This window comes from Symphalangus syndactylus, chromosome 11, assembly GCF_028878055.3.
Source record: "Symphalangus syndactylus isolate Jambi chromosome 11, NHGRI_mSymSyn1-v2.1_pri, whole genome shotgun sequence".
Taxonomy (NCBI): Eukaryota; Metazoa; Chordata; class Mammalia; order Primates; family Hylobatidae; genus Symphalangus; species Symphalangus syndactylus.
In genome coordinates this window covers 129,558,117-129,583,330 of record NC_072433.2, presented here as the reverse complement: position 1 = coordinate 129,583,330, position 25,214 = coordinate 129,558,117, and the positions used below count along the sequence as shown (strand labels likewise).

Here is a 25,214-nt window from a genome sequence, read left to right as displayed (position 1 = left end):
GCACATGGATGTTTACAGCAGTTTTATTCTAATTGGCAAAAACTAGAAGTGACCAAGATGTCTTTTAGTAGGTGAATGGATAAACAAACTCTGGCACACCCAGACGGAGGAATATCACTCAGCAACGAAAAGAAACAAGCTGTCAAGCCACACAAAGTCATGGGAGAAGCCTAACTTCCTTGCTAATTGAAAGAAGCCAGTCCATAAAGACTATATGGTGTATGATGCCAGCTATATGACTTTCTAGATAAGACAAAACCATGGAGACAGCAAAAAGATCAGTGTTGCCAGGAGTTGGGGCTGAGGAGGTAGGAGGGATGAACAAGCAGAGCACAGAGGGTTTGAGGGCAGTAAAACTCTTCTGTGAGATACTGTGATGGGGGATATATGACATGATACCTTTGTCCAAACCCATACAATGTGCAACACCAAGTGTGAGCCCTAAAGAAATGATGGACTTCAGTCAATAATAAGGTATCAGCATTGGTTGATCGCTTGTCACAAACGTACCACACGAATGTAAGACGTTACAAATAGGAGAAACAGTGAGGGTAGGTGGTATATGGAAACTCTGTCTACTTTCTGCTCAATTTTTCAGTAAATCTAAAACTGCTCTGAAAATAAAGTCTAGGCCAGGTGCAGTGGCTCATGCCTGTAATCTCAGCACTCTGGGAGGCCAAGGTGGGCAGACTGCTTGAGCCCAGGAGTTCCAGACCAGCCTGGGCAACATGGCGAGACCCCGTCTCTACAAAAAGCACAAAAACTAGCCAGGCATGGTGGTGCACACCTGCAGTCCCAGCTACTCAGGAGGCTGAGAGGTGGGAGGGTTGCTTGAGCCCAGGAGGTCCAAGGCTGCAGTGAATCATGACTGCACCACTACACTCCAGCCTGGGCGACAGAGTGAAACGCTGTCTCAAAAAAAAAAAAAAAGAAAAAAAAGAAAAGAAGCCTATTAATTTTTTAAAAATCAGCAAAGAAACCGAACAGGCATTTCTCCAAAGAGGATATAAAAACTGACAGTAAGTACATGAAACATGCTCAACATCATTATATACCAGGGAAGAGCAGATGGAAACCACAATGAGACACCACTTCATACCATCCAGGGGATGAGAAATAAGAAGACAGGGCCGGGAACGGTGGCTCACGCCTGTAATCCGAGCACTTTGGGAGGCCTAGGCAGGTGGATCACGAGGTCAAGAGATTGAGACCATCCTGGCCAACATGGTGAAACCCCGTCTCTACTAAAAATAGAAAAATTAGCTGCGCGTGGTGGCGGTTGCATGTAATCCCAGCTACTAGGGAGGCTGAGGCAGGAGAATCGCTTGAACCTGGGAGGCAGAGGTTGCAGTGAGCTGAGATCTCACCACTGCACTCCAGCCTGGGCGACAGGGTGTGACTCCGTCTTAAAAAAAAAAAAGAGAGAGAGAGAGAGAGAAAGGCAACCAGAAGTGTTGGTGAGGATATGGGAAAATTGGAACCCTCCTACACTACTGATGGGGATGTAAAATGGTGCATCTGCTTTGGAAAACCATGTGGTGTCTCCTCAAAAATTAAACATAAAGTCCCTGTATGACCCAGAAATTTCACTCCTAGATACATACCCAGGAGAAGACAACAGCTGTCCACACAAAAACTTCATTGTTCACAACAGGCAAAAAGTGAAAACAACCCTAATTTCTGAAAGTTGATGGACAAATACAATGTAGTATGTCAAAATGCAGTATCATTTGGCAATAAAAAGGAACGAAGTACTGGATGGAACACGCTGCATCGCAGATGAACCCTGACAACATGACGCTGAGTGAAAGAAACAAAAGGCCACATGGTGGGTGACTCCATTTATATGAAATGTCCAGAACGGGCAAATCAACAGAGAGGGAAAGCAGAGGAGTGGCTGCCAAGGCCTTCAGGGAGGGAGAAATAGGGGGTTGGCTGCTAATGGGGATGGTGTTTCCTTTTTTGTTGTTGTTGTTGTTTTGAGACAGTCTCGCACTGTCACCCAGGCTGGAGTGCAGCGGCGTGATCTCTACTCACTGCAACCTCCGCCTCCCAGGTTCAAGCGATTCTCTTGCCTCAGCCTCCCAAGTAGCTGGGACTACAGGCGCCCACCACTACGCCCGGCTAATTTTTGTATTTTTAGTAGAGATGAGGTTTCACCATGTTGGCCAGGATGATCTCCATCTCTTGACCTCGTGATCCGCCCACCCCGGCCTCCCAAAGTGCTGGGATTACAGGCGTGAGCCACCACATCCAGCCACATTGTACACTTTAAATATGTAAACTGGATGGTATGTGAATTATGCCTCAACAAAGTTGTTATTTGAAAAACAAAGTCTGGTGGTTTAAAAACGGGAGGCTTAACTGAAGAAGCAGATCCCTGCTGTAAAATGAAAGGTACAGGTGTTTGGAAATAGTCGGACAGGGTGTTGCTAAGCATACTATAGCAGAGAAAGACCACGAGTCACTGAGACAGAATATGCCAAGGAGAATAAACCATGTTCCAGTCCATTTACCACACAGTGAGAAAACTTCAGACCCTTTTATCTCAGAGCAGACAGCCAGCAAAGGCCTATCTGTTGCCTGCTACGTGCCAGGCACCGTTCTAGAGGCTGGGGACCCAGCAGTGAATGTAAGAGCTGATTTCTGTTAGAGTAGCCCTTTTAGTTGGGGAAGACAGATGCTAAACAAAGAAATGAGTGTATGTCAGAGGCTGATGTGTCCTAAGAGGAAATTAAGTCAGGCCGAAGAGACATCAAGTGGAGAAGGTACTATTTAGATAGGTCACGGAGAGTGCTCTAATAAAATGACAGGTGAGCAGATACCTGCTGCATCCTAGACGACAGCAGGTGTCCAGTGTCAAACAATTAGTCAGTGGTTGTATTAAGACTCAACGCCAGTGGTGTGGTAGCTCATGCCTGTGAGGCTTTGGGAGGCCAAGTCAGGAGGATCACTTGAGGCCAGAAATTTGAGACCGGCCTTGGCAACATAGTGAGACCCCCATCTCTACAAAAAACTTAAAAATTAGCTGGGTTTGGTGGTGCACGCCTGTAATCGCAGTTACTTGGGAGGCTTGTGTGAACCCAGGAGTTTGAGGCTGCAGTGATCGCGCCACTGCACTCCTGCCTGGGTGACAGAGTGCAACCCTGTCTCTAAAAAAAGACTCAAGCCAGGTTAATCTGACTCCTGAGCTGGAGTCTTGGGCTATGGTGTAAAGGGCGGTGGCTCCTATTGCTAACATCCATGTTACTTTCCTCAGCATGGCCCCTGGGGTGGGAGCAGAATCTTCAGTGGCAGCTGTTCCCAGTGGTTCACTCCTAGAAGCCCAGCACCTGCTCCGAGTCCCGCATGTTGCTCACAGGCACTCACAAGGACCCTGTGGCCACAGTATTCTCATCCCCAGGATGCAGATGAGGAACGTGCGCCCAGGGAGGTTAGGGAGCTCCCCGAGGTTGTAACGTAGCTCGTGGCTGCAGAGCTGGCTTGGGAGTCAGGCCCCTGCACACTGGCTGCTCTCCCTGTCCTTACCACCCCCAGGCCTGGGACCTGGGGAGCTGGGTCAATTTCTGTTGAACCTCCCAGGAGCAGGTCTTCTCGTTTTCCTTTTTTTTATTTTTTTGAGACGGAGTCTCGCTCTGTCTCCCAGCCTGGAGTGCAGCTGCGCGATCTCAGCTCACTGCAAGCTCCGCCTCCCGGGTTTATGCCATTCTCCTCCTCAGCCTCGCGAGTAGCTGGGAATACAGACGTGAGCCACAACGCCCGGCCCTGGTTTGCTTCCCTGGCTAAAGTGGAAGCTCTATTTGAAATATTTGTTAGTTTGATTTAAATTTGTGAGTCTAAAAACATATTACAAGCTACATTTATTTTAAATGTTGTATAATGCAAAATTCAGATTGTACTTCTCGTCAAGTAGCCCATATGACTGATATTTTATTCTAATTAGAATTACTAAATTGACCTAAATTTAAAAGTAAGTTAAAAACACAGATAAAAGCAGTGACGATAAACATGGCAGTCCAGGGTACGATGTTCCTAATATGAAAGAAGCTCTTACAAACCGGTAAGAAAAGCACTTCAAAAAGAAACTTGGAAAAAGTCACCAACAGAATATTCATAAAGGAGGAAATATAAGTGTCCAATAACAATGAAAAAAATGCCCAACTTCATCAATTATCCAAAAATGGCAATTTAAAACAATGGGGTACCATCTTCACCCATCAACTAACTTGCCAAAGATTTCTTTTCATGGTTATGTTACGTGAGGTTGTAAATCGGTACAAACTCTCTGGAAAACAACTAGAAAATATTTGTAAGAGTTTTCACAAAGTCTGAAACCACTTTCTTCAATGCAGTGATACTCCTCCAAAAATTCCATTCCAAGGAACTCATCAGCAAAGAGGTAAACGACTGATACAAAGATACTTATCAAAGGAATATAAAAATCTATGAACAAGTGCTCAAATTCCCATTATAGTCAATTATGTAGCCATCAAGCCTATTTCCAAAGAACATTTTTGATATGTGAAATTGCTCAAGAATCAGAAATTTAAAAAGTTTAATATTAAGCATGGTCAACTACTAAATATTAAAATGTGATCAGAAGGCTTTTCTCTTCTTACCTGTCCTTTGGAAACACTGGTCTATCATCCAGGTATGTTAAGTGCTTTAGTCGTACAGTGACTGTCCTTCTATAATTAGGAATGTGTCTGATAACCGGGTTTCCCATCAAATTCAGTACACACTGCAAGAAGACAAGCAGAACCAAAATGTTTACTGAAAGATGCGACTGAATTATTTTATATGTGCTGTGCACTAAGAATAAATGAACAAAATCTATTTTTTGAGCAAAATAGAAGCGCCAGTATCCCGTCCTGGTGACTTGATGGGAGAAATCGGAAGGTTTCCATCGCTCTCACGCTATCAGAGCTGTCTAGATCATCCAGCAGCCCTTTCTTCCACTTGAACTTCAGATCTTAGATCTCATTGTCCCTCCAGAACAATATTGGAAAACATTTCCTGAGACTTTTTCCGAGTGCAGTTGATTATATTAGTTTTGCTACCCAACCTCTTTTACTGAAATGAATCTCTGCCTAATTGACTGTTTTCTTTTCTTCCCAGCCAGGATCCATTTCACGAAAACGCAGACAGCCGCTAGACAGAGAAGCAGCAGTGACTAAGGGAAAGGATGGGGAGTGCCCGCTCACCTCTGCTGAGTGCCACAGGATGGAGGGCCCTTCTCCCTCAGCTCACAGCTCTCCTTGCTGTCACTTAGCATCAGGGAGGAGGAAGGGGTTCAGCAATCCGACCTGCCATCCTCCCCCATCTTTAAATACTGTCGCCTCCTCTACTGCCTTAAGAAACTCAAAGAAGTTTAATGTTTAGGGGGGCTGGGTGCGGTGGCTCACTCCTGTAATCCCAGCACTTTGGGAGGCTGAGGTGGGTGGTTCACTTGAGGTCAGGGGTTCGAGACCAGCCTGGCCAACATGGTGAAACCCCATCTCTACTAAAAATACAAAAATTAGCCGGTCGTGGTGGTGAGCACCTGTAATCCCAGCTACTCAGGGGTCTAAGGCAGAAGAATCACTTGAACCCAGGAGGCGGGGGCTGTAGTGAGCCGAGATTATGCCACTGCCTAATCTCAAAAAAAAAAAAGAGAAAAGAAAAGAAAAAAAAAGATGTTGGACGCTTAAGGCAGCATAAGGGTGAACCATTTCAAAATCTGTTTGCCTAAACTGATGGAATATTTTTCATATCTAAAGTGTTTCTTTGTTGAAGATATCATAAATGAGTTTAGCATTTCCCAAACTTCATTCTTATACTGTCTTTACCATCCTTGCTCCATTTTCAAGTGACTTACTTTGCACAGGGTGGGGTGGTGAGAGCAATACACCCAGGCAGCAATAAAGGGGTACACGGTGTGGGGAGGATTTAAAAGCAGTCATGAAACAACTATTAATATAAAGCAACCTGCTTTCATTCTGGGCTGAATTGTGTCCTAATCAAAATTCACATGTTAAAGTCCAAACCTCAGCACCTCAGAATGTGACTGTATTTGGAGATAAGACTTTCAAAGCCGTGATGAAGTTGAAAGGAGCCCATTAGGGTGGACGCTAATCCAATCTGACTGGTGTCCTTAGAAGAAGAGAGTAGGACACAGAGAACACACAGCACAGAGGGAGGGACCGTGTGAGGACCCAGGGAGAAGACCTACCAGCCAAGGAGAAGCCTCAGGATAACCCAGCCCTGCCCACACCTTGCTCTTGACTCTCTGTCTCCAGAATTATGAGAAAATACATTTCTTTTTTTTTTTGAGACGGAAAGTCTTGCTCTGTTGCCCAGGCTGGAGTGCAGTGGCGCAATCTCGGCTCACTGCAAGCTCTGCCTCCCGGGTTCACGCCATTCTCCTGCCTCAGCCTCCTGAGTAGCTGGGACTACAGGCGCCCGCCACCACGCCCAGCTAATTTTTTGTACTTTTAGTAGAGACGGGGTTTCACCGTGTTAGCCAGGATGGTCTCGGTCTCCTGACCTCGTGATCTACCCGCCTTGGCCTCCCAAAGTGCTGGGATTACAGGAGTGAGTCACCACGCCCCGGCATGGGAAAATAAATTTCTATTGGTTAAGCCACCCGGTACTTACAGCAACCCCAGCCAAAACAAAAACGAACAAACGGGGGGATTATAATACAATAGAGCTTTCTATTCTCACCATGCGCTGCAGTTCTAAACTAGTCTTTTGACAGCACACGCTACAGATTGTTCCTGAACTTGATTTGCTTCCAGTTGACTCACTTTTCTCCTTGTTTATCAGTGCCCTAAGCGGTATACAATAAACTCAAGGGTTTTGTGTGCTAGTTTTAGTATTATTTTTCCTAGTACACACGACAACACATAGACACCAAGAAGCAAGGAAGCTGTCAAAGGCTACTAGAGAGGACTCAAAAGGACATGGGAAGCAACTTGAAGGGTTCTCAAGCCCAAAGGATGGGAATTTGTTTTTTTTTTTTTTTGAGACAGCGTCACATTCTGTCTGGAGTGCAGTGGCGAGATCTCGGCTCACTGCAATGCCTCCTGGGTTCAAGGAATTCTCATGCCTCAGCCTCCCAAGTAGCTGAGATCGCAGACGTGAACCACCATGCCCAGCTAATTTTTGTATTGTTAGTAGGGATGGGGTTTTGCCATGTTGACCAGGCTGGTCTCAAACTCCTGGCGTCAAGTGATCTGCCCACCTGGGCCTCCCAGAGTGCTGGGATTACAGGTGTGGGCCATTGTACCTCACCTGGATGGGAAAATTTGAACATGAAAAATTAAAGTGATAGCAAGAGTTAAATCATGTCAAATACTGTATATATAAATGTATGCGTTCATAATGATACTGAAAAAAAGACAGGTTTCATTGTCACCATGAGAGGTTGCTAGGGTCTCAATTCATTTTACCGAAAATTGATACTTAACCAGCCCGAGCAATATGGCAAAACCCCGTCTCTACAAAAAATATAAAAATTAGCAGGATGTGGTGGTGCGCACCTGTGCACCCAGCTACTTGGGAGGCTAAGGTGGGAGGATCACTTGAGCCTGGAAGGTTGAGCCATGATTATACCACTGCACTCCACCCTGGGTGATAGAGCAAGACCCTGTCTCAAAAAAAAAAGAAAGAAAGAAAGAAGAGAGAGAGAGAGAGAGAAGAGAAAGAAAGAAAGAAAGAAAGAAAGAAAGAAAGAAAGAAAGAAAGAAAGAGAAAGGAAAGAAAAGAAAAGAAAAGAAAAGAAAAGAAAAGAAAAGAAAAATGATAAATAAAAGGGCCAAATATTGATCCTGGCCTTTTCTGCATGAGCTGCATGAAGTACTAGTTGGTGAATGAAAGCTCTTTGTAGAAGTGTAGAAGCATTCTAGCTAACAGATGCTGAGAGAGTGAGAGAAGTGGAAAGTTGTCATTGTGTAACTCCTCATTAAATAATTGATCTAGGCAATGTTCATCAGTGACTACTAAAATAACTGAGAGAAGGACTGATGGGGAACTTCATAATGGCTGGACCAGGCTGACAACATCTGAACCCACTAGTGGATCTCAAAACAACAAAAGGAGAAGCAAGCAGGCATCGCATGCTCCCTGATGTGAGGCGCCGGCAGTGGAAGGACCTGGCACACCTCAAGGTGAAATATTGAGCCTGGATACCATCCAGCCTCTGGCTCCGATATCATTTTACAGGAAATACCAGGGCCAGCAGAACATGTTGAGTGGCACCACAATGATGCAGTCAGCTAAATCCAGAATGTGGGTAACACCAGAGGACCTGGTTTCCTTGAAAAATTAATCGAGTGGTGGCTGGGTGCGATGGCTCATGCCTGTAATCTCAGCACTTTGGGAGGTTGAGGTGGGTGGATCACTTAAGGTCAGGAGTTCAAGACCAGCCTGGACAACACGATGAAACCCTGAATCTACTAAGAATAGAAAAATTAGCTGGGTGTGGTGGTAGGCACCTGAAATCCCAGCTACCCAGGATGCTGAGGCAGGAGAACTCCTTGAACCCGGAGGCAGAGGTTGCAGTGGGCAGAGTTCGTGCCACAGCACTCCAACCTGAGCAGCAAGAGCGAGACTCCATCGCAAAAAAAAAAAAAAGTCCTTATCTGTTAGAGGTACACACTGAACTATTTGTGGGTAAAATAATACGACATCTGGCATTTCAGATACTCCAGCTAAAAACACAAAGAGGAAAAGTGTGAAAAAAGGAAGGAAGGCAGGAAGGAGAGAAAAGACAAAAAAGACTTGATATTTGATGAAAATAATAGAAGCCGTTTCCTGTGGTGCTTTTTCATTGTTTTTGTTTTTGTTTTTACCAAATTGGGCATGCCTTCCAGAATGCTCAGGATCTCCGGGTCGTTCAGCCTGTTGTGCGAAAGGTCAAGGACAGAAAGCCTCAAACACTCTTGTAGATGCTGAATGTCCTCCACGGTCTCCAGGTGATTGTGGGCCATCTGCAGCGTGTTCAGGACTGGGAGGCAGGCTGGAAGGTAAGGTCAGCAGAAGTCAAAAACAAAGGCATAAAAATGCTTCTAGGGCCAGGCGCAGTGGTTCATACCTCTAATCCCAGCACTTTGGGAGGCTAAGGCAGGAGAATCTTTTGAGCCCAGGAGGTTTGAGACCAGCCTGGGCAACATAGTGAGACCCCATATCTACAAAAAGTAGAAAAACTTGCCAGGTCTCATGGCACGTGCCTGTGGTCTCAGCTACCTGGGAGGCTGACGTGGGAGGATCGCTTCAGACCAGGAGGTCAAGGCTGCAGTGAGCTGTAACTGCACCACTGCATTTCAGCCTGGGTGACAGAGCAAGACCCCATCTCAAAAAGAAGCAAAGCAAAACAAAACCAAAAACACTTCTTGGCTGGGCACGGTGGCTCACGCCTGTAATCCCAGCACTTTGAGACACCGAGGCGTGCAGATCACAAGGTCAGGAGATCGAGACCATCCTGGCTAACACGGTGAAACCCTGTCTCTACTAAAACTACAAAAAATTAGCTGGGTGTGGTGGTGCGCGCCTGTAGTCCCAGCTACTCGGGAGGCTGAGGCAGGAGAATGGCATGAACCTGGGAGGTGGAGCTTGCAGTGAGCCGAGATCGCACCACTGCACTCCAGCCCGGGCAACATAGCAAGACTCCGTCTCAAAAAAAAAAACACTTCTTGCCTGTAATGTAAAATCTTAGAGCCTCCCTCAGGGGAAAGTGATGGACATACGGCAAATAGACACACTGCTTGCTGGGTATTCTTACAGAGGTTTTCAATGGTCTTGATGTAATTGTTGCTGAGGTTAAGAGTATTCAGTTTCTGCAAAGGTTCCAAGTTCTCAATTTTATGGAGCAAGTTCATTTGCAAGAAGAGGCAACGCAACTCGGTTTGGGCCTCCAGGTTTTCGATTTTCTGTATTCCGTTGCTCTGCAGCCAGAGACAGCGCAGCCCTGTGTACTCTTCCAGGTTCTCAATGCGATCAAAACCTAACAAGAAGGAAGCATGTGGGAATTAAGCTCCTACTCACAGGGCAGAGGGGTCATGGTCACCGTTGTTTTTGCCTACTATTAGGGACTGAATGCCTGTGTCCCTTCCAAATTTATACATTGAAATCTTAACCCCTAATGTGACGGTATTAGGAGGTGGGACTTTTGGGAGGTGATAAGGTCATGAGAGAAGAACCCTCAGGAATGGGATTAGTGGCCTCATAAATGAGGCCCCAGAGAGCTCCTTTGCCATCTTCACCCCATGAGGATACAGCAAGAAAGTGCCATCTGGGAATAAAAAAGCAGGCTTTCACCAGTCACCAAATCTGCCAGTACCTTGACCTTGGACTTCCCAGCCTCCAGAACTGTGAGAAATACATTTTTGTTGTTTACAAGCCACCCAGGCTATGTTACAGCAGCTCAAAATGGACTAAGACACCTGCCTAACTGGCATCCACACCTCCTTCCTCCAGTAACAACTTTTCTTGGAGGAACTATCCTTTTCCTAATATCACCTGATGGCTCTCTGGGCAGCCTATCAGAGTCACGGTGACTCATTCGGGGGTGGCCACACTTAGCCAAGCAAGACCAACTTTGATGAATCCTAGGGGGTCTTGCTGAAAAGACTGGTAGTCTTTCTGCTGGAATCACCCACCTGGGAGGGTGGAGCCTACTGCTGCCTTCATGGTGGGGAGTGGGTGGAGGTGGTGGTGCAGTGGGGGTAACCCTGCCCTGAAAATGTCCCCACCAGGCCTGACCCTAGTGCAAACTGTGGGCCTTGTTTTGTTCTCTTTTTCACTTTTATGAGCCAAATTTAGGGTTAGGAAAACAAATCTTTTAGTTTCCTTTAGTAACTCATCATCGATGTGTAATTCATGCCTTTACCTACTATTACCAACACTTTTTAAATTTCTTTAATTTGTTGCCTGAAAAAGTTTTTATTAAAAAACTTTAATATCAGTGGTGAGCAAAATAAAAAGAAGTGCACCCATGTTCCTGCCAACAGATAATCTGTTTTCATTTTTCTCTCTCACCTTCCAAGCTTGCTATAAGCATATGTAATATATAAAATAGTTATAGAATATACTTAAACATAGGCGTTGTACAGATAGACTTTTTAAAATCCTATATTTTCCATAAAAATTTTGATTGTTTTATTTCTTCAAGTTTTATTTTAAGTTGATGGGTTCCTGTGCCATATGTGCTGGTTTGTGGCATAGGTAAATGTGTGCCATGTGGTTTGCTGCATAGGTCATCCCATCACCTAGGTACTAAGCCCAGCATCCATTAGCTATTCTTCCTGATGCTCTCCCTTCTCGCAAACCCTCTCCACAAAAATTTTTACAGCAGGAAGTATTTGTCATGTTGCTCCAAGGTCTTTATGCTGTAGTCACTATCTATAAAAGATAGGAACTTTTTTTTTTTTGTCTTTAAGATAGCCACAACACCATTGTGATGTCTAAACAACTGTTCCTCAAAGTCATCAAATAGCCAGTAACTGGTCACATTTCTTTGTTGTCTTTTTTTCCAAACTGTTTACTGTCTGAATCAACATACAAATAAGGTCCAAACCTTGTAATTAGTGGATGTCTCTTAAGTCACTTTTTGTTTTTGAGACAGAGTCTGGCTCTGTCGCCCAGGCTGGAGTGCAATCGCACAATTTCGGCTCACTGCAACCTACACCTCCTGGGTTCAAGCAATTCTCCTGCCTCAGCCTCCTGAGTAGCTGGGATTACAGGCACCCGCTGTCACACCTGGCTAATTTTTGTATTTTTAGTAGAGATGGGGTTTCACCATGTTGGCCAGGTTGGTCTCGAACTCCTTACCTCAGGTGATCTGCCTGCCTTGGCCTCCCAAAGTGCTGGGATCACAGGTGTGAGCCACCGCACCTGGTCAACTTTTTTTTGAGACAGAATCGTGCTCTGTCGCCTAGGCTGGAGCGCAGTGGCACAATCGTGGCTCACTGCAACCCGCCTCCTGGGTTCAAGTGATTCTCCTGCCTCAGCCTCCCAAGTAACTAGGATTACAGGCATGCACCACCACACCCGGCTAATTTCTTTTTGTATTTTTAGTAGAGATGGGGTTTCACCGTGTTGGCCAGACTGGTCTCAAACTCCTAATCTGCCTGCCTCGGCCTCCCACATTGCTGAGATCAAAGGCATGAGCCACCACGCTGGGCCTTAAGTCACTTTTAACCTAGAGTGTTTGTGTGTGTGTCTCTCTCTCTTTCCTCCATTGCAATTTTTTGTTGAAGAAACTGGATTACTTGTCCTCTTGGGTTTCTGTCATGCAGGTTTTTCTCCCTGGTTTTTGCTCTAGCTCTCAACCCATCTCCTCCCTCTTTCCTGTTCAAGCCATTTCCAACTCGCTGCTCGCCCCTGGATCCCACCATCACTGTAACCACCTGGCTAAAGTCTCCCTAAGATCCTAACTGCTACATGCTATTGTCAGTCCTCTTAGCCCTTGACCATTCCCAGGCATCTGGCCCATGGGCCCTGCGCCCGTTTCCCAGCTTCCTCCTCAGGCTTTCTGGATCACCCTCCTAGTGTCAATGCCTTCATGTTAGCAACCCAGTAAGACAGGAGTGGATCCTGACACCAACAGCATACAATGGAGTGATGAAGTGTCACCTCCACTTTTGTCTTGGCCTTGCTTCCTTTCTTGGGTAACTTGCTGTGAGGGAAGCCAGCTGCCATAGCGAGGCTCATGTGCTGAGAAATTAAGGCCTCTGGCTGACAGCTATGAGGGTCTGAGGCCTAGAGCCTGGAAGTGGATTTTCCAGCCCCTGTCAAGCCATCAAATGAGTGAGGCTGTGCTGACAGTCTGCCTACAGCCTCATGAGAGACCCTGAGCCAGAACTGCCCAGCTAATGACTCCCGAGTTCCCGGCCCTCAGAAACTGGGTGAGATCATGAGTTGAAGTTGCTAAGTTTCAGGGCAGTTAATTATGTAGCAATAGATAATTAATATGGGCACCTCTCTCTCCTAGCTCTTCTACCTCTCTGTCTCTACTCAGTCAAACTTACTGGTTCCTTTTTCCTTCTCGCCTCTTAAGTATCATTCCCCCGGCAGTCTGTCCTCCTACATCATCTGACTCACTGCTATACTTGGAGGCTGGGTGGGGAATTTTGGAATGGGCAAAAGTGGAGGTGAGGAGACCCATAGGAGTCGTTTCGACCCCTTAAGGCATTTGTGCTCCTGGATCCCTTTGGGCGTCTGTCTCCCTAGCATGGCACTGTCCCCATAATAGCCGCTCACATCCCCCAACACACCAAAGGCACCTTTGCCGGTTCCCTCTGTGCATTTTCAGCACTGAGCAGTGCTGGGCACACAGTAGACTCTTGGCAAGCAGCTACTGAAGAAACAAATGAACAATGAGAGGACTGATGGGCAAGCTGGTTACCCCATGAGCACAGACTGGAAGCCCTGAGGCTGGGAAAAGCCCTGTCTATGAACCTGAGCTTCCACTGATACGTGATACTGGCCTTCAACCCTGGCTCCTGCTCATGCCTCTCCATTCTAAGAGGCACCCAAATATTCTCATCATTTGTTTCCAACATCAAGCTGCAATCCTTCCCAACGTATACCTCCCAACCCCACAGTACTTACAAACTAACTTTCTGGTATGAAAAATTAAAGTCCTGGCTGGGTGCAGTGGCTCACACTTGTAAGCCCAGCACTTTGGGAGGCTGAGGCAGCTGGATCGACTGAGCTCAGGAGTTTGAGACCAGAATGGGCAACGTGGCGAAACCCCGCCTTTACTAAAAATACCAAATTAGCAAGGCGTGGTGGTGGGCACCTGTAACCCAGCTACTCAGGAGGCTGAGGTAGGAGAATTGCTTGAACCTGGAGACAGAGGTTGCAGTGAGCAGAGATTGCGCCACTGCACTTCAGCTTGGGCAACAGAGCAAGACACCACCTCAAAAAAAAAAATAAAAAAAAAAGAAAGGAAAAAAAAAAACCCTTAGGAAACAACAATAAAAGATAATGCGTTTCCTTGGTATTCCCATAGCCAGTGGCTCCTTTGTAAACTGGTCAGGCAAGACTTTTTCTTGAAATAATGTTATTCCTTTTCTATAAATCTTCACTAAACTTTGAAATTTCCTGCTTAGATACATTCTGAGAACCAAACATGATCCCTGCAAGTAATTTTTTATACCGCTAGACAGAATCTTTCCACCTGACGTGAAGCACTTCCTCTCTTAGGTCCTTACCTTTAAAGTGTAAATACAGCGTATCATTCAATGCTGGGGTAATATAAAGCTTGTGCTGCTTGCAGAGTTTTTGCAGTGAACTTTTAGTCATTCTGTTAAAATGGAAAATATGAATAAGCTTATTGCAAATTGTCAGCTGTAAAATATATTCTCACAGTTCTTTACCACATCCATTCCTACCCAAAATTCTATAACATCCTATATCCCTGATACGTATTTTAAGTTCTTCTTTTTCTCTTTCTCCGTTTCTTTTTCTTCTTCTTTTTTGTATAGATTTTAGGGCCTCATCCAATATTATTTTCAGCATTTTTTTTTTGAGACGGAGTCTCACTTTATTACCCAGGCTGGAGTGTAATGACACAATCTCAGCTCACTGCAACCTCCGCCTCTGAGGTTCAAGCGATTCTCCTGCCTCAGCCTCCCAAGTAGCTGGGATTACAGGCATGCACCACCACGCCTGGCTAATTTTTGTATTTTTAGTAGAGAGGGGGTTTCACCATGTTGGTCAGGCTGGTCTTGAGCTCCTGACCTCAGGTGATCCACCCACCTCGGCCTCCCAAAGTACTGAGATTACAGGCAAGAGCCACATGGTTGGCCTATTTTCAGCATTCTTAAAAATTGCAATGTATGTTCTTTTTTTTTTTTTTTTTTTTTTTTTTTGAGATGGAGTCTCACTCTGTCACCCGGGCTGGAGCGCAGTGGTATGATCTCGGCTCACTGCAACCTTCGCCTCCCAGGTTCAAGCGATCCTCCTGCCTCAGCCTCCCAAGTAGCTGGGATTACAGGCGCCCGCCACTATGCCCAGCTAATTTTTTGTATTTTTAGTAGAGATGGGGTTTCACCATATTGTCCAGGCCCCTCTCGAACTCCTGACCTTGTGATTCGCCCGCCTCAGCTTCCCAAAGTGCTGGGATTACAGGCATGAGCCACTGCGCCTGGCCTAAAAATTGCATTGTATGTTCTAATAAAAATACTTTAAATGGTGTCATCTGGAACTACTGCTGTTCCTCTCTGCAGGTCTAGCATTAAAGTTTAATAGAATGTGCGCTCAGCTGTGCGGCAGAGGCAGTGCCATCCTCACTCCATTCTCAGATACCGGGCAGGCAATTCAATCTCTACCAGCCTCTATTTCCTTATGCATACAAGGGGGTGATTATGCCATGTACCTTACTCCATAAATGTGCACTAATTAGGAGTATGCCCACATACCTGGGGCCCTGATCTTCCCTGTCTTCTTTTGGGTGTGCGAAGTGACCACCTGACCCATTATCACCACTCTGTTTCTGCTGGCTTTGGTAGGATGTGTCAGAAGAACCCACACATATTTCCTTAGGATCATTAATTTCTGTAAAATAAAAGAAATCAGGTCTGTAGAGACCAATATATATACCAAAAAATATCCCCCAACTTCATCTTGGTTAATGACCATCCACTTTTAGTATAGAACACCAGTATTCTGTATTGGCTGGGTATAGTGGCTCAGGCCTGTAATCCCAGCTCTTTGGGAGGCTTAGGCAGGTAGATTGCTTGAGCCCAGGTGTTTGAGACAAGCCTGAGCAACATGGCAAAACCCCAGACGTAGTGGTGCGTGCCTGTAGTCCCAGCTACTAGTGGGGCTGAGGCAGGTTGATCACTCGAGCTTGGGAAGTCAAGGCTGCAGTGAGCTGTGTTGACACCACTGCACTCCAGCCTGGGCAACAAAGTGAGACTCCGTCACTGTTAACAACGTAAATGTCCATCCATAGGGGCTGGTTACATAAAACAATGACTTGCTTTTCTGCCTTTGAGAAGAACGCACTAGGACTACATCTATCCATGGGGATAATTCTCAGAAACGTATATGGAGTGAAAAAAGCAAGTTTCACAATAAGCACAGGATACCATATATAAATTAAAAATATGCAAACCAATGCTATATACTGTTTCAGGGCATACATGTATAGAGAAGTGCTTGCAAGAATCCATATACAATTCTGGACAAGGGAGGAAAGGAATGGGATTAGAAACGGGGTGGGGTACAGGGGACAAAAGGAACACCAACTTTATGTGAAATGTTTTATTTCTTTTTTTTTTTTTTTTGGAGACCGTCTTGGTCTATCCCCCAGGTTGGAGTGCAGTGGCAGGATCTCAGCTCACTGCAACCTCCGCCTCCCGGGTGCAAGCGATTCTCATGCCTCAGCCTCCCAAGTAGCTAGGATTACCGGTGCCTGTCACCATGCCCAGATAATTTTTTTGTATTTTTAGTACAGCCGGGGTTTCCCCATGTTGGGCAGGCTGGCCTCAAACTCCTGACCTCAGGTGACCCGCCCGCCTTGACCTTCCAAAGTGCTGGGATTACAGGCGTGAACCACTGTGCCCAGCCTTATTTATTTTTATTTATTTTTTTGGGGGGGGGCTTATTTCTTTAATTAAAAAAGACTTCAAGTAAATATGATAAAATGTTACTCATTTTCAGTTCTTGCTGACAAAACATGAGTATTTGTTTTAATGTTCTTTGTTCTTTTGTCTTTTAAAAAATTTCTCAAGCCAGGTGTAGTGGAACAAGCCTGTAGTCCAAGCTACTCAGGAGGCTGAGGCAGGAAAATCTAGCCTGGGTAACATAGTGAGATTCCATCCCTTACAAAAAAATCATCAAAAGGAAAATCACATGAAAAGAAACAAAAATAGTGAGAATGTCTTTGATAAAAATAACATAAGCACATTCAAATGAATAATTTTTTTAAAGGTCATTCAAAATTGGCCAGTTCAACTGCACTTAACTTTAAGAGCTGTTGTCTGCTGCTTTCTTTGTGTGGTCTATTGAACAAGACTAAAGGCTGTGTGTGTGGGGACTGGTTCTTAAACTCATCAATTTTGCATAGAATGCCCAGCCACAGGAAGCAACAGATAAATGTCTGTGGAAAAAATAAAGAATACGCACTCAATATATAAATATTGATATGTAATTAACAAGAGCTACCATTTAATAATGGCCCAGTATATGCTGGGACATTTAATTATAATTCTCTCCATATACTCCTGTATAATTATCCCAGCTTACAGATGAGGAGACTAAGGCTCCGAGAAGTTAAGCTCTGGACCAACAGCCATAAAGCTGGCCAGCTTTATGCTGAGCCTCAACCTGAACCCAGTGTCAATGGCCCCAAGACCAGTGTCTTTCCACTGAGCAATGCTAGTTCCCTATAGCTCCTCATACAAGGTTCATCTGGACAGTTGATGCTTAAGATATATTTGTTGCCTGGAACACAAATCAGCTGGTTTATTTGTTGCCTGGGTTCAGAAACTGGAACACAAATCAAGTGGTTTTTTAATCTAATCACTAAAAGGTTTCCTTTAGGGCACCAAGTCTAGTGGGAGCAGAAGCTGAAGCCAGCCTGCCTTTTTTTTTTTTTTTTTTTTGAGACGGAGTCTTGCTCCATTGCCCAGGCTGGGGTGCAGTGGTGTGATCTTGGCTCACTGCAGCCTCAGCCTCCCACTCGGCTCGCTGCAACCTCTGCCTCCCGGGTTCAGGGAATTCTTCTGCCTTAGCCTCCCAAGTAACTAGAATTACAGGAGCACATCACCATGCCCTGCTAATTTTTGTGTTTTTAGCAAAGACAGCGTTTCGATATGTTGGCCAGACTGGTCTCGAACTCCTGACCTCAGGTGACCCACCTGCCTCTGCCTCCCAAAGTGCTGGGATTACAGGCGTGAGCCACTGCACCTGGCCATGAAGGTTATCTTTCAAGTCCATTCTGGCAAACTTTGGTGAGGGGATCACACGCTGACTCCAGAACTACCAACTCTTCACTTGTACTCTCTACCCTAGGTCAGGCACTGGACTAGACTCCAAATTCAATCAGGATGTCTTGCCCTCACACAACATGCACTCTGGAGGGGTAGAAAGCCTTTGATCGGGTGGAGCCAAGATGGCGGAATAGGAACAGCTCCGGTCTCCAGCTCCCAGCCCCAGCGACACAGAAGACTGGTGATTTCTGCATTTCTGCTTGAGGTACCGGTTTCATCTCACTAGGGAGTGCCTAACAGTGGGTGCAGGACAGTCGGTGAAGCGCACTGTGCGCGAGCCAAAGCAGGGCGAGGCATTGCCTCACTTGGGAAGCACAAGGGGTCAGGGAGTTCCCTTTCCTAGTCAAAGAAAGGGGAAACAGACGGCACCTGGAATATAGGGTCAGTCCCATCCTAATACTGCACTTTTCCAACGGGCCTGGAAAACGGCACACTAGGAGATTGTGTCCCGCACCTGGCTCGGAGGGTCCTATGCCCACAGAGTCTTGCTGATTGCTAGCACAGCAGTCTGCGATCACGCTGCAAGGCGGCAGCGAGGCTGGGGGAGGGGCGCCCGCCATTGCCCAGGCTTGCTTAGGTAAACAAAGCAGCCAGGAAGCTCGAACTGGGTGGAGCCCACCACAGCTCAAGGAGGCCTGCCTGCCTCTGTAGGCTCCACCTCTGGGGGCAGGACACAGACAAACAAAAACCCAGCAAGAACCTCCACAAACTTAAATGTCCCTGTCTGACTGACAGCTTTGAAGAGAGTAGTGGTTCTCCCAGCACGCAGCTGGAGATCTGAGAACGGACAGACTGCCTCCTAAAGTGGGTCCCTCACCCCTGAGCAGCCAAACTGGGAGGCACCCCCCAAGTAGGGACAGACTGACACCTCATTCAACCGGGTACTCCTCTGAGACAAAACTTTCAGAGGAACTATCAGACAGCTGAATTTGTGGTCTCATGAAAATCCGCTGTTCTGCAGCCACCGCTGCTGACACCCAGCCAAACAGGGTCTGGAGTGGACCTCTAGTAAACTCCAACAGACCTGCAGCTGAGGGTCCTGTCTGGTAGAAGGAAAACTAACAAACAGAAAGGACATCCACACCAAAAATCCATCTGTACATCACCATCATCAAAGACAAAAAGTAGATAAAACCACAAAGATGGGGAAAAAACAGACCAAAAAAACTGGAAACTCTAAAAAACAGAGCACCTCTCCTCCTCCAAAGGAACGCAGTTCCTCACCAGCAACGGAACAAAGCTGGATGGAGGATGACTTTGATGAGTTGAGAGAAGAAGGCTTCAGACGATCAAACTACTCTGAGCTACGAGAGGAAATTCAAAACAATAGCAAAGAAGTTAAAAACTTTGAAAAAAAAAATTAGAAGAATGGATAACTAGAATAACCAATGGAGAGAAGGGCTTCAAGGAGCTGATGGAGCTGAAAGCCAAGTTTCGAGAACTACGCGAAGATTGCAGAAGCCTCAGTAGCAGATGCGATCAACTGGAAGAAAGGGTATCGCTGATGGAAGATGAAATGAATGAAATGAAGAGAGAAGGAAAGTTTAGAGAAAAAAGAATAAAAAGAAATGAACAAAGCCTCCAAGAAATTTGGGACTATCTGAAAAGACCAAACCTACGTCTGATTGGTGTACCTGAAAATGATGGGGAGAATGGAACCAAGTTGGAAAACACTCTGCAAGATATTATCCAGGAGAACTTCCCCAATCTAGCAAGGCAGGCCAGCATTCAGATTCAGGAAATACAGAGAACGCCACAAAGATACTCCTCGAGAAGGGCAACTCCAAGACACATAATTGTCAGATTCACCAAAGTGGAAATGAAGGAAAAAATGTTAAGGGCAGCCAGAGAGAAAGGTCGGGTTACCCACAAAGGGAAGCCCATCAGACTAACAGCTGATCTCTCAGCAGAAACTCTACAAGCCAGAAGAGAGTGGGGGCCGATATTCAACATTCTTAAAGAAAAGAATTTTCAACCCAGAATTTCCTATCCCGCCAAACTAAGCTTCATAAGTGAAGGAGAAATAAAATACTTTACAGACAAGCAAACGCTGAGTGATTTTGTCACCACCAGGCCTGCCCTAAAAGAGCTCCTGAAGGAAGCACTAAACATGGAAAGGAACAACCAGTACCAGCCACTGCAAAAACATGCCAAACTGTAAAGACCATCAAGGCTAGGAAGAAACTATAGCATCTAATGAGCAAAATAACCAACTAACATCATAATGACAGGATCAGATTCCCACATAACAATATTAACGTTAAATGTAAATGGGCTAAATGCTCCAATCAAAAGACACAGACTGGCAAACTGGATAAGGAGTCAGGACCCATCAGTGTGCTGTATTCAGGAAACCCATCTCACGTGCAGAGACACACATAGACTCAAAATAAAGGGATGGAGGAAGATCTATCAAGCAACTGGAAAACAAAAAAAGGCAGGGGTTGCAATCCTAGTCTCTGATAAAATAGACTTTAAACCAACAAAGATCAAAAGAGACAAAGAAGGCCATTACATAATGGTAAAGGGATCAATTCAACAAGAAGAGCTAACTATCCTAAATATATATGCACCCAACACAGGAGCACCCAGATTCATAAAGCAAGTCCTCAGTGACCTACAAAGGGACTTAAACTCCCATACAATAATAATGGGAGATTTTAACACCCCACTGTCAGCATTAGACAGATCAACGAGACAGAAAGTTAACAAGGATATCCAGGAATTGAACTCAGCTCTACATAAAGTGGACCTAATAGACATCTACAGAACTCTCCACCCCAAGTCAACAGAATATACATTTTTTTCAGCACCACACCATACCTATTCCAAAATTGACCACATAGTTGGAAGTAAAGCTCTCCTCAGCAAATGTAAAAGAACAGAAATTATAACAAACTGTCTCTCAGACCACAGTGCAATCAAACTAGAACTCAGGATTAAGAAACTCACTCAAAACCGCTCAACTACATGGAAACTGAACAACCTGCTCCTGAATGACTATTGGGTACATAATGAAATGAAGGCAGAAATAAAGATGTTCTTTGAAACCAATGAGAACAAAGACACAACATACCAGAATCTCTGGGACACGTTCAAAGCAGTGTGTAGAGGGAAATTTATAGCACTAAATGCCCACAAGAGAAAGCAGGAAAGATCCAAAATTGACACCCTAACATCACAATTAAAAGAACTAGAAAAGCGAGAGCAAACACATTCAGAAGCTAGCAGAAGGCTAGAAATAACTAAAATCAGAGCAGAACTGAAGGAAATAGAGACACAAAAAACCCTTCAAAAAATTAATGAATCCAGGAGCTGGTTTTTTGAAAAGATCAACAAAATTGATGGACCGCTAGCAAGACTAATAAAGAAGAAAAGAGAGAAGAATCAAATAGATGCAATAAAAAATGAAAAAGGGGATATCACCACCAATCCCACAGAAATACAATCTACCATCAGAGAATACTACAAACACCTCTATGCAAATAAACAAGAAAATCTAGAAGAAATGGGTAAATTCCTCGACAAATACACCCTCCCTAGACTAAACCAGGAAGAAGTTGAATCTCTGAATAGACCAATAACAGGTTCTGAAATTGTGGCAATAATCAATAGCTTACCAACCAAAAAGAGTCCAGGACCTGATAGATTCACAGCTGAATTCTACCAGAGGTACAAGGAGGAACTGGTACCATTCCTTCTGAAACTATTCCAATCGATAGAAAAAGAGGGAATCCTCCCTAACACATTTTACGAAGCCAGCATCGTCCTGATACCAAAACCTGGCAGAGACATAACCAAAAAAGAGAATTTCAGACCAATATCCTTGATGAACATTGATGCAAAAATCCTCAATAAAATACTGGCAAACCGAATCCAGCAGCACATCAAAAAGCTTATCCACCATGATCAAGTGGGCTTCATCCCTGGGATGCAAGGCTGGTTCAACATACGCAAATCAATAAATGTAATCCAGCATATAAACAGAACCAAAGACAAAAACCACATGATTATCTCAATAGATGCAGAAAAGGCCTTTGACAAAATTCAACAACCCTTCATGCTAAAAACTCTCAATAAATTAGGTATTGATGGGACGTATCTCAAAATAATAAGAGCTATCTACAACCAACCCACAGCCAATATCATACTGAATGGGCAAAAACTGGAAGCATTCCCTCTGAAAACTGGCACAAGGCAGGGATGCCCTCTCTCACCGCTCCTATTCAACGTAGTGCTGGAAGTTCTCCAATCAGGCAGGAGAAGGAAATAAAGGGTATTCAATTAGGAAAAGAGGAAGTCAAATTGTCCCTGTTTGCAGATGATATGATTGTATATCTAGAAAACCCCATTGTCTCAGCCCAAAATCTCCTTAAGCTGATTAGCAACTTCAGCAAAGTCTCAGGATACAAAATTAATGTACAAAAATCACAAGCATTCTTGTACACCAATCACAGACAAACAGAGAGCCAAATCATGAGTGAACTCCCATTCACAATTGCTTCAAAGAGAATAAAATACCTAGGAATCCAACTTACAAGGGATGTGAAGGACCTCTTCAAGGAGAACTACAAACCACTGCTCAATGAAATAAAAGAGGATACAAACAAATGGAAGAACATTCCATGCTCATGGGTTGGAAGAATCAATATCGTGAAAATGGCCATACTGCCCAAGGTAATTTATAGATTCAATGCCATCCCCATCAAGCGACCAATGACTTTCTTCACAGAATTGGAAAAAACTACTTTAAAGTTCATATGGAACCAAAAAAGAGCCCGTATCGCCAAGTCAATCCTAAGCCAAAAGAACAAAGCTGGAGGCATCACGCTACCTGACTTTAAACTATACTACAAGGCTACAGTAACCAAAACAGCATGGTACTGGTACCACAACAGGGACATAGATCAATGGAACAGAGCAGAGCCCTCAGAAATGATGCCGCATAGCTACAACTATCTGATCTTTGACAAACCTGACAAAAACAAGAAATGGGGAAAGGATTCCCTATTTAATAAATGGTGCTGGGAAAACTGGCTAGCCATATGTAGAAAGCTGAAACTGGATCCCTTCCTTACACCTTATACAAAAATTAATTCAAGATGGATTAAAGACTTATATGTTAGACCTAAAACCATTAAAATCCTACAAGAAAACCTAGGCAATACCATTCAGGACATAGGCGTGGGCAAGGACTTCATGTCTAAAACACCAAAAGCAATGGCAACAAAAGCCAAAATCGACAAATGGGATCTCATTAAACTAAAGAGCTTCTGCACAGCAAAAGAAACTATCATCAGAGTGAACAGACAACCTACAGAATGGGAGAAAATTTTTGCAATCTACTCATCTGACAAAGGGCTAATATCCAGAATCTACAATGAACTCAAACAAATTTACAAGAAAAAAACAAACAACCCCATCAAAAAGTGGGCAGAGGACATGAACAGACACTTCTCAAAAGAAGACATTTATGCAGCCAAAAAACACATGAAGAAATGCTCATCATCACTGGCCATCAGAGAAATGCAAATCAAAACCACAGTGAGATACCATCTCACACCAGTTAGAATGGCCATCATTAAAAAATCTGGAAACAACAGGTGCTGGAGAGGATGTGGAGAAATAGGAACACTTTTACACTGTTGGTGTGACTGTAAACTAGTTCAACCATTGTGGAAGTCAGTGTGGCGAATCCTCAGGGATCTCGAACTAGAAATACCATTTGACCCAGCCATCCCATTACTGGTATATACCCAAAGGACTATAAATCATGCTGCTATAAAGACACATGCACACGTATGTTTATTGCGGCACTATTCACAATAGCAAAGAGTTGGAACCAACCCAAATGTCCAACAACGATAGACTGGATTAAGAAAATGTGGCACATATACACCATGGAATACTATGCAGCCATAAAAAATGATGAGTTCGTGTCCTTTGTAGGGAGATGGATGAAACTGGAAAACATCATTCTCAGTAAACTATCGCAAGGACAAAAAACCAAACACCGCATGTTCTCACTCATAGGTGGGAATTGAACAGTGAGAACTCATGGACGCAGGAAGGGGAACATCACACTCCGGGGACTGTTGTGGGGTGGGGGGAGGGGGGAGGGACAGCATTAGGAGATATACCTAATGCTAAACGACGAGTTAATGGGTGCAGGAAATCAACATGGCACATGGATACATATGTAACAAACCTGCACATTGTGCACATGTACCCTAAAACCCTAAAGTATAATAAAAAAAAAAAAAAAAAAAGAAAGCCTTTGATCTTACATAGTGATAGCAATAAAGGGACACATTTAAAGCATCAAAGTTGGGAGCAGGGAGAATGGCATGGTGGGTAAGGGCTGGGGCTCTGGAGACCCAGACTGTCTGGCCCTGAGTCTGGTAGGTTTTGTTTGTTTGTTTGAGACGGAGTCTCCCACTGTTGCCCTGGCTGGAGTGCAATGGTGAGATCTTGGCTCACTGCAACCTCCGCCTCCCGGGTTCAAGCGATTCTCCTGCCTCAGCCTCCCAAGTAGCTGAGACTACAGGCGCCCGCCACCATGCCCAGCTCATTTTTTGTATTTTTAGTAGAGACAGGGTTTCACTATGTTGGCCAGGCTGGTCTCGAACTCCTGACTACCTGATGATCCGCCCGCCTCGGCCTCCCAAAGTGCTGGAATTACAAGCGTGAGCCACCGGGCCCGGCCGAGTCTGTTCTGTCACTGACTAGCCGAGGGTTATCTGTTTGGTGCAAGTTTTGTAACCTCTTAAGTATCTGTTTCCTCCTCAGTACGAAATGGCGAGAGAAGCCCCCTAGTGCAGAGCGCGTTGGTTGCTACCATTATTTGGCTGTGAAGATAGGGTACGTGGTGTGGGAAGGGGGCTGGAGCGCCTAGACGTGTCGGCCCCTCGCCCACCGCCCTCCCTGGGGGGCAGTCGGCACCTTCCTTGCAGCCCCCTCGGCCTGCGCTCCCGTGGTCACCCGCAGACTCCTCCACGCCGGGCTCCCGCACGCAATCCAGCTCTGCTGCACCACCTGCCGCAGGCTCCGAGGGCTCAGGGTGCATGTTTACTTCGGCGACACCGAACGCCCCGCAGCTTTGGGGGGCCCAGGTTCGCGTCGGACGTCGCTACGGCCCCAGCCCAGCCAGAGACTCCCCCCCTTTCCTTCTTCGCCCAGCCGCTGGCGCCCTAGTCTTTGCAGCCCAACGCTTCCCCGGTCGCCAAGGCA

At 45.2% G+C, this 25,214-nt stretch overlaps 1 protein-coding gene across 5 annotated transcripts in view; it reads right to left on the bottom strand.

Moving 5' to 3' along the window:
• Nucleotides 1–25,190, bottom strand: part of DNAAF1 (dynein axonemal assembly factor 1) — a 38,580-nt gene extending 13,390 nt beyond the window's left edge. For 3 of the 5 annotated variants that reach the window (XR_010114351.1, XM_063612504.1, XM_055299724.2), the window contains exons 1-6: nucleotides 24,966–25,190; nucleotides 15,408–15,543; nucleotides 14,199–14,290; nucleotides 9,764–9,985; nucleotides 8,835–9,001; nucleotides 4,620–4,741 (exon numbers count right to left, since the gene is read on the bottom strand). Coding sequence is in view for 3 of the 5 variants with exons in the window: in XM_063612504.1 (XP_063468574.1) it covers nucleotides 4,620–4,741; nucleotides 8,835–9,001; nucleotides 9,764–9,985; nucleotides 14,199–14,290; nucleotides 15,408–15,543; nucleotides 24,966–25,050 (824 nt within the window). In the remaining 2 variants the exon portion in view is untranslated. Of the gene's footprint in view, nucleotides 1–4,619; nucleotides 4,742–8,834; nucleotides 9,002–9,763; nucleotides 9,986–14,198; nucleotides 14,291–15,407; nucleotides 15,544–24,926 lie in introns of all 5 variants that reach the window. The other 2 variants (XM_055299726.2, XR_010114352.1) reach the window with 2 other exon arrangements.
• Between the last annotated feature and the right edge of the window lie 24 nt (nucleotides 25,191–25,214).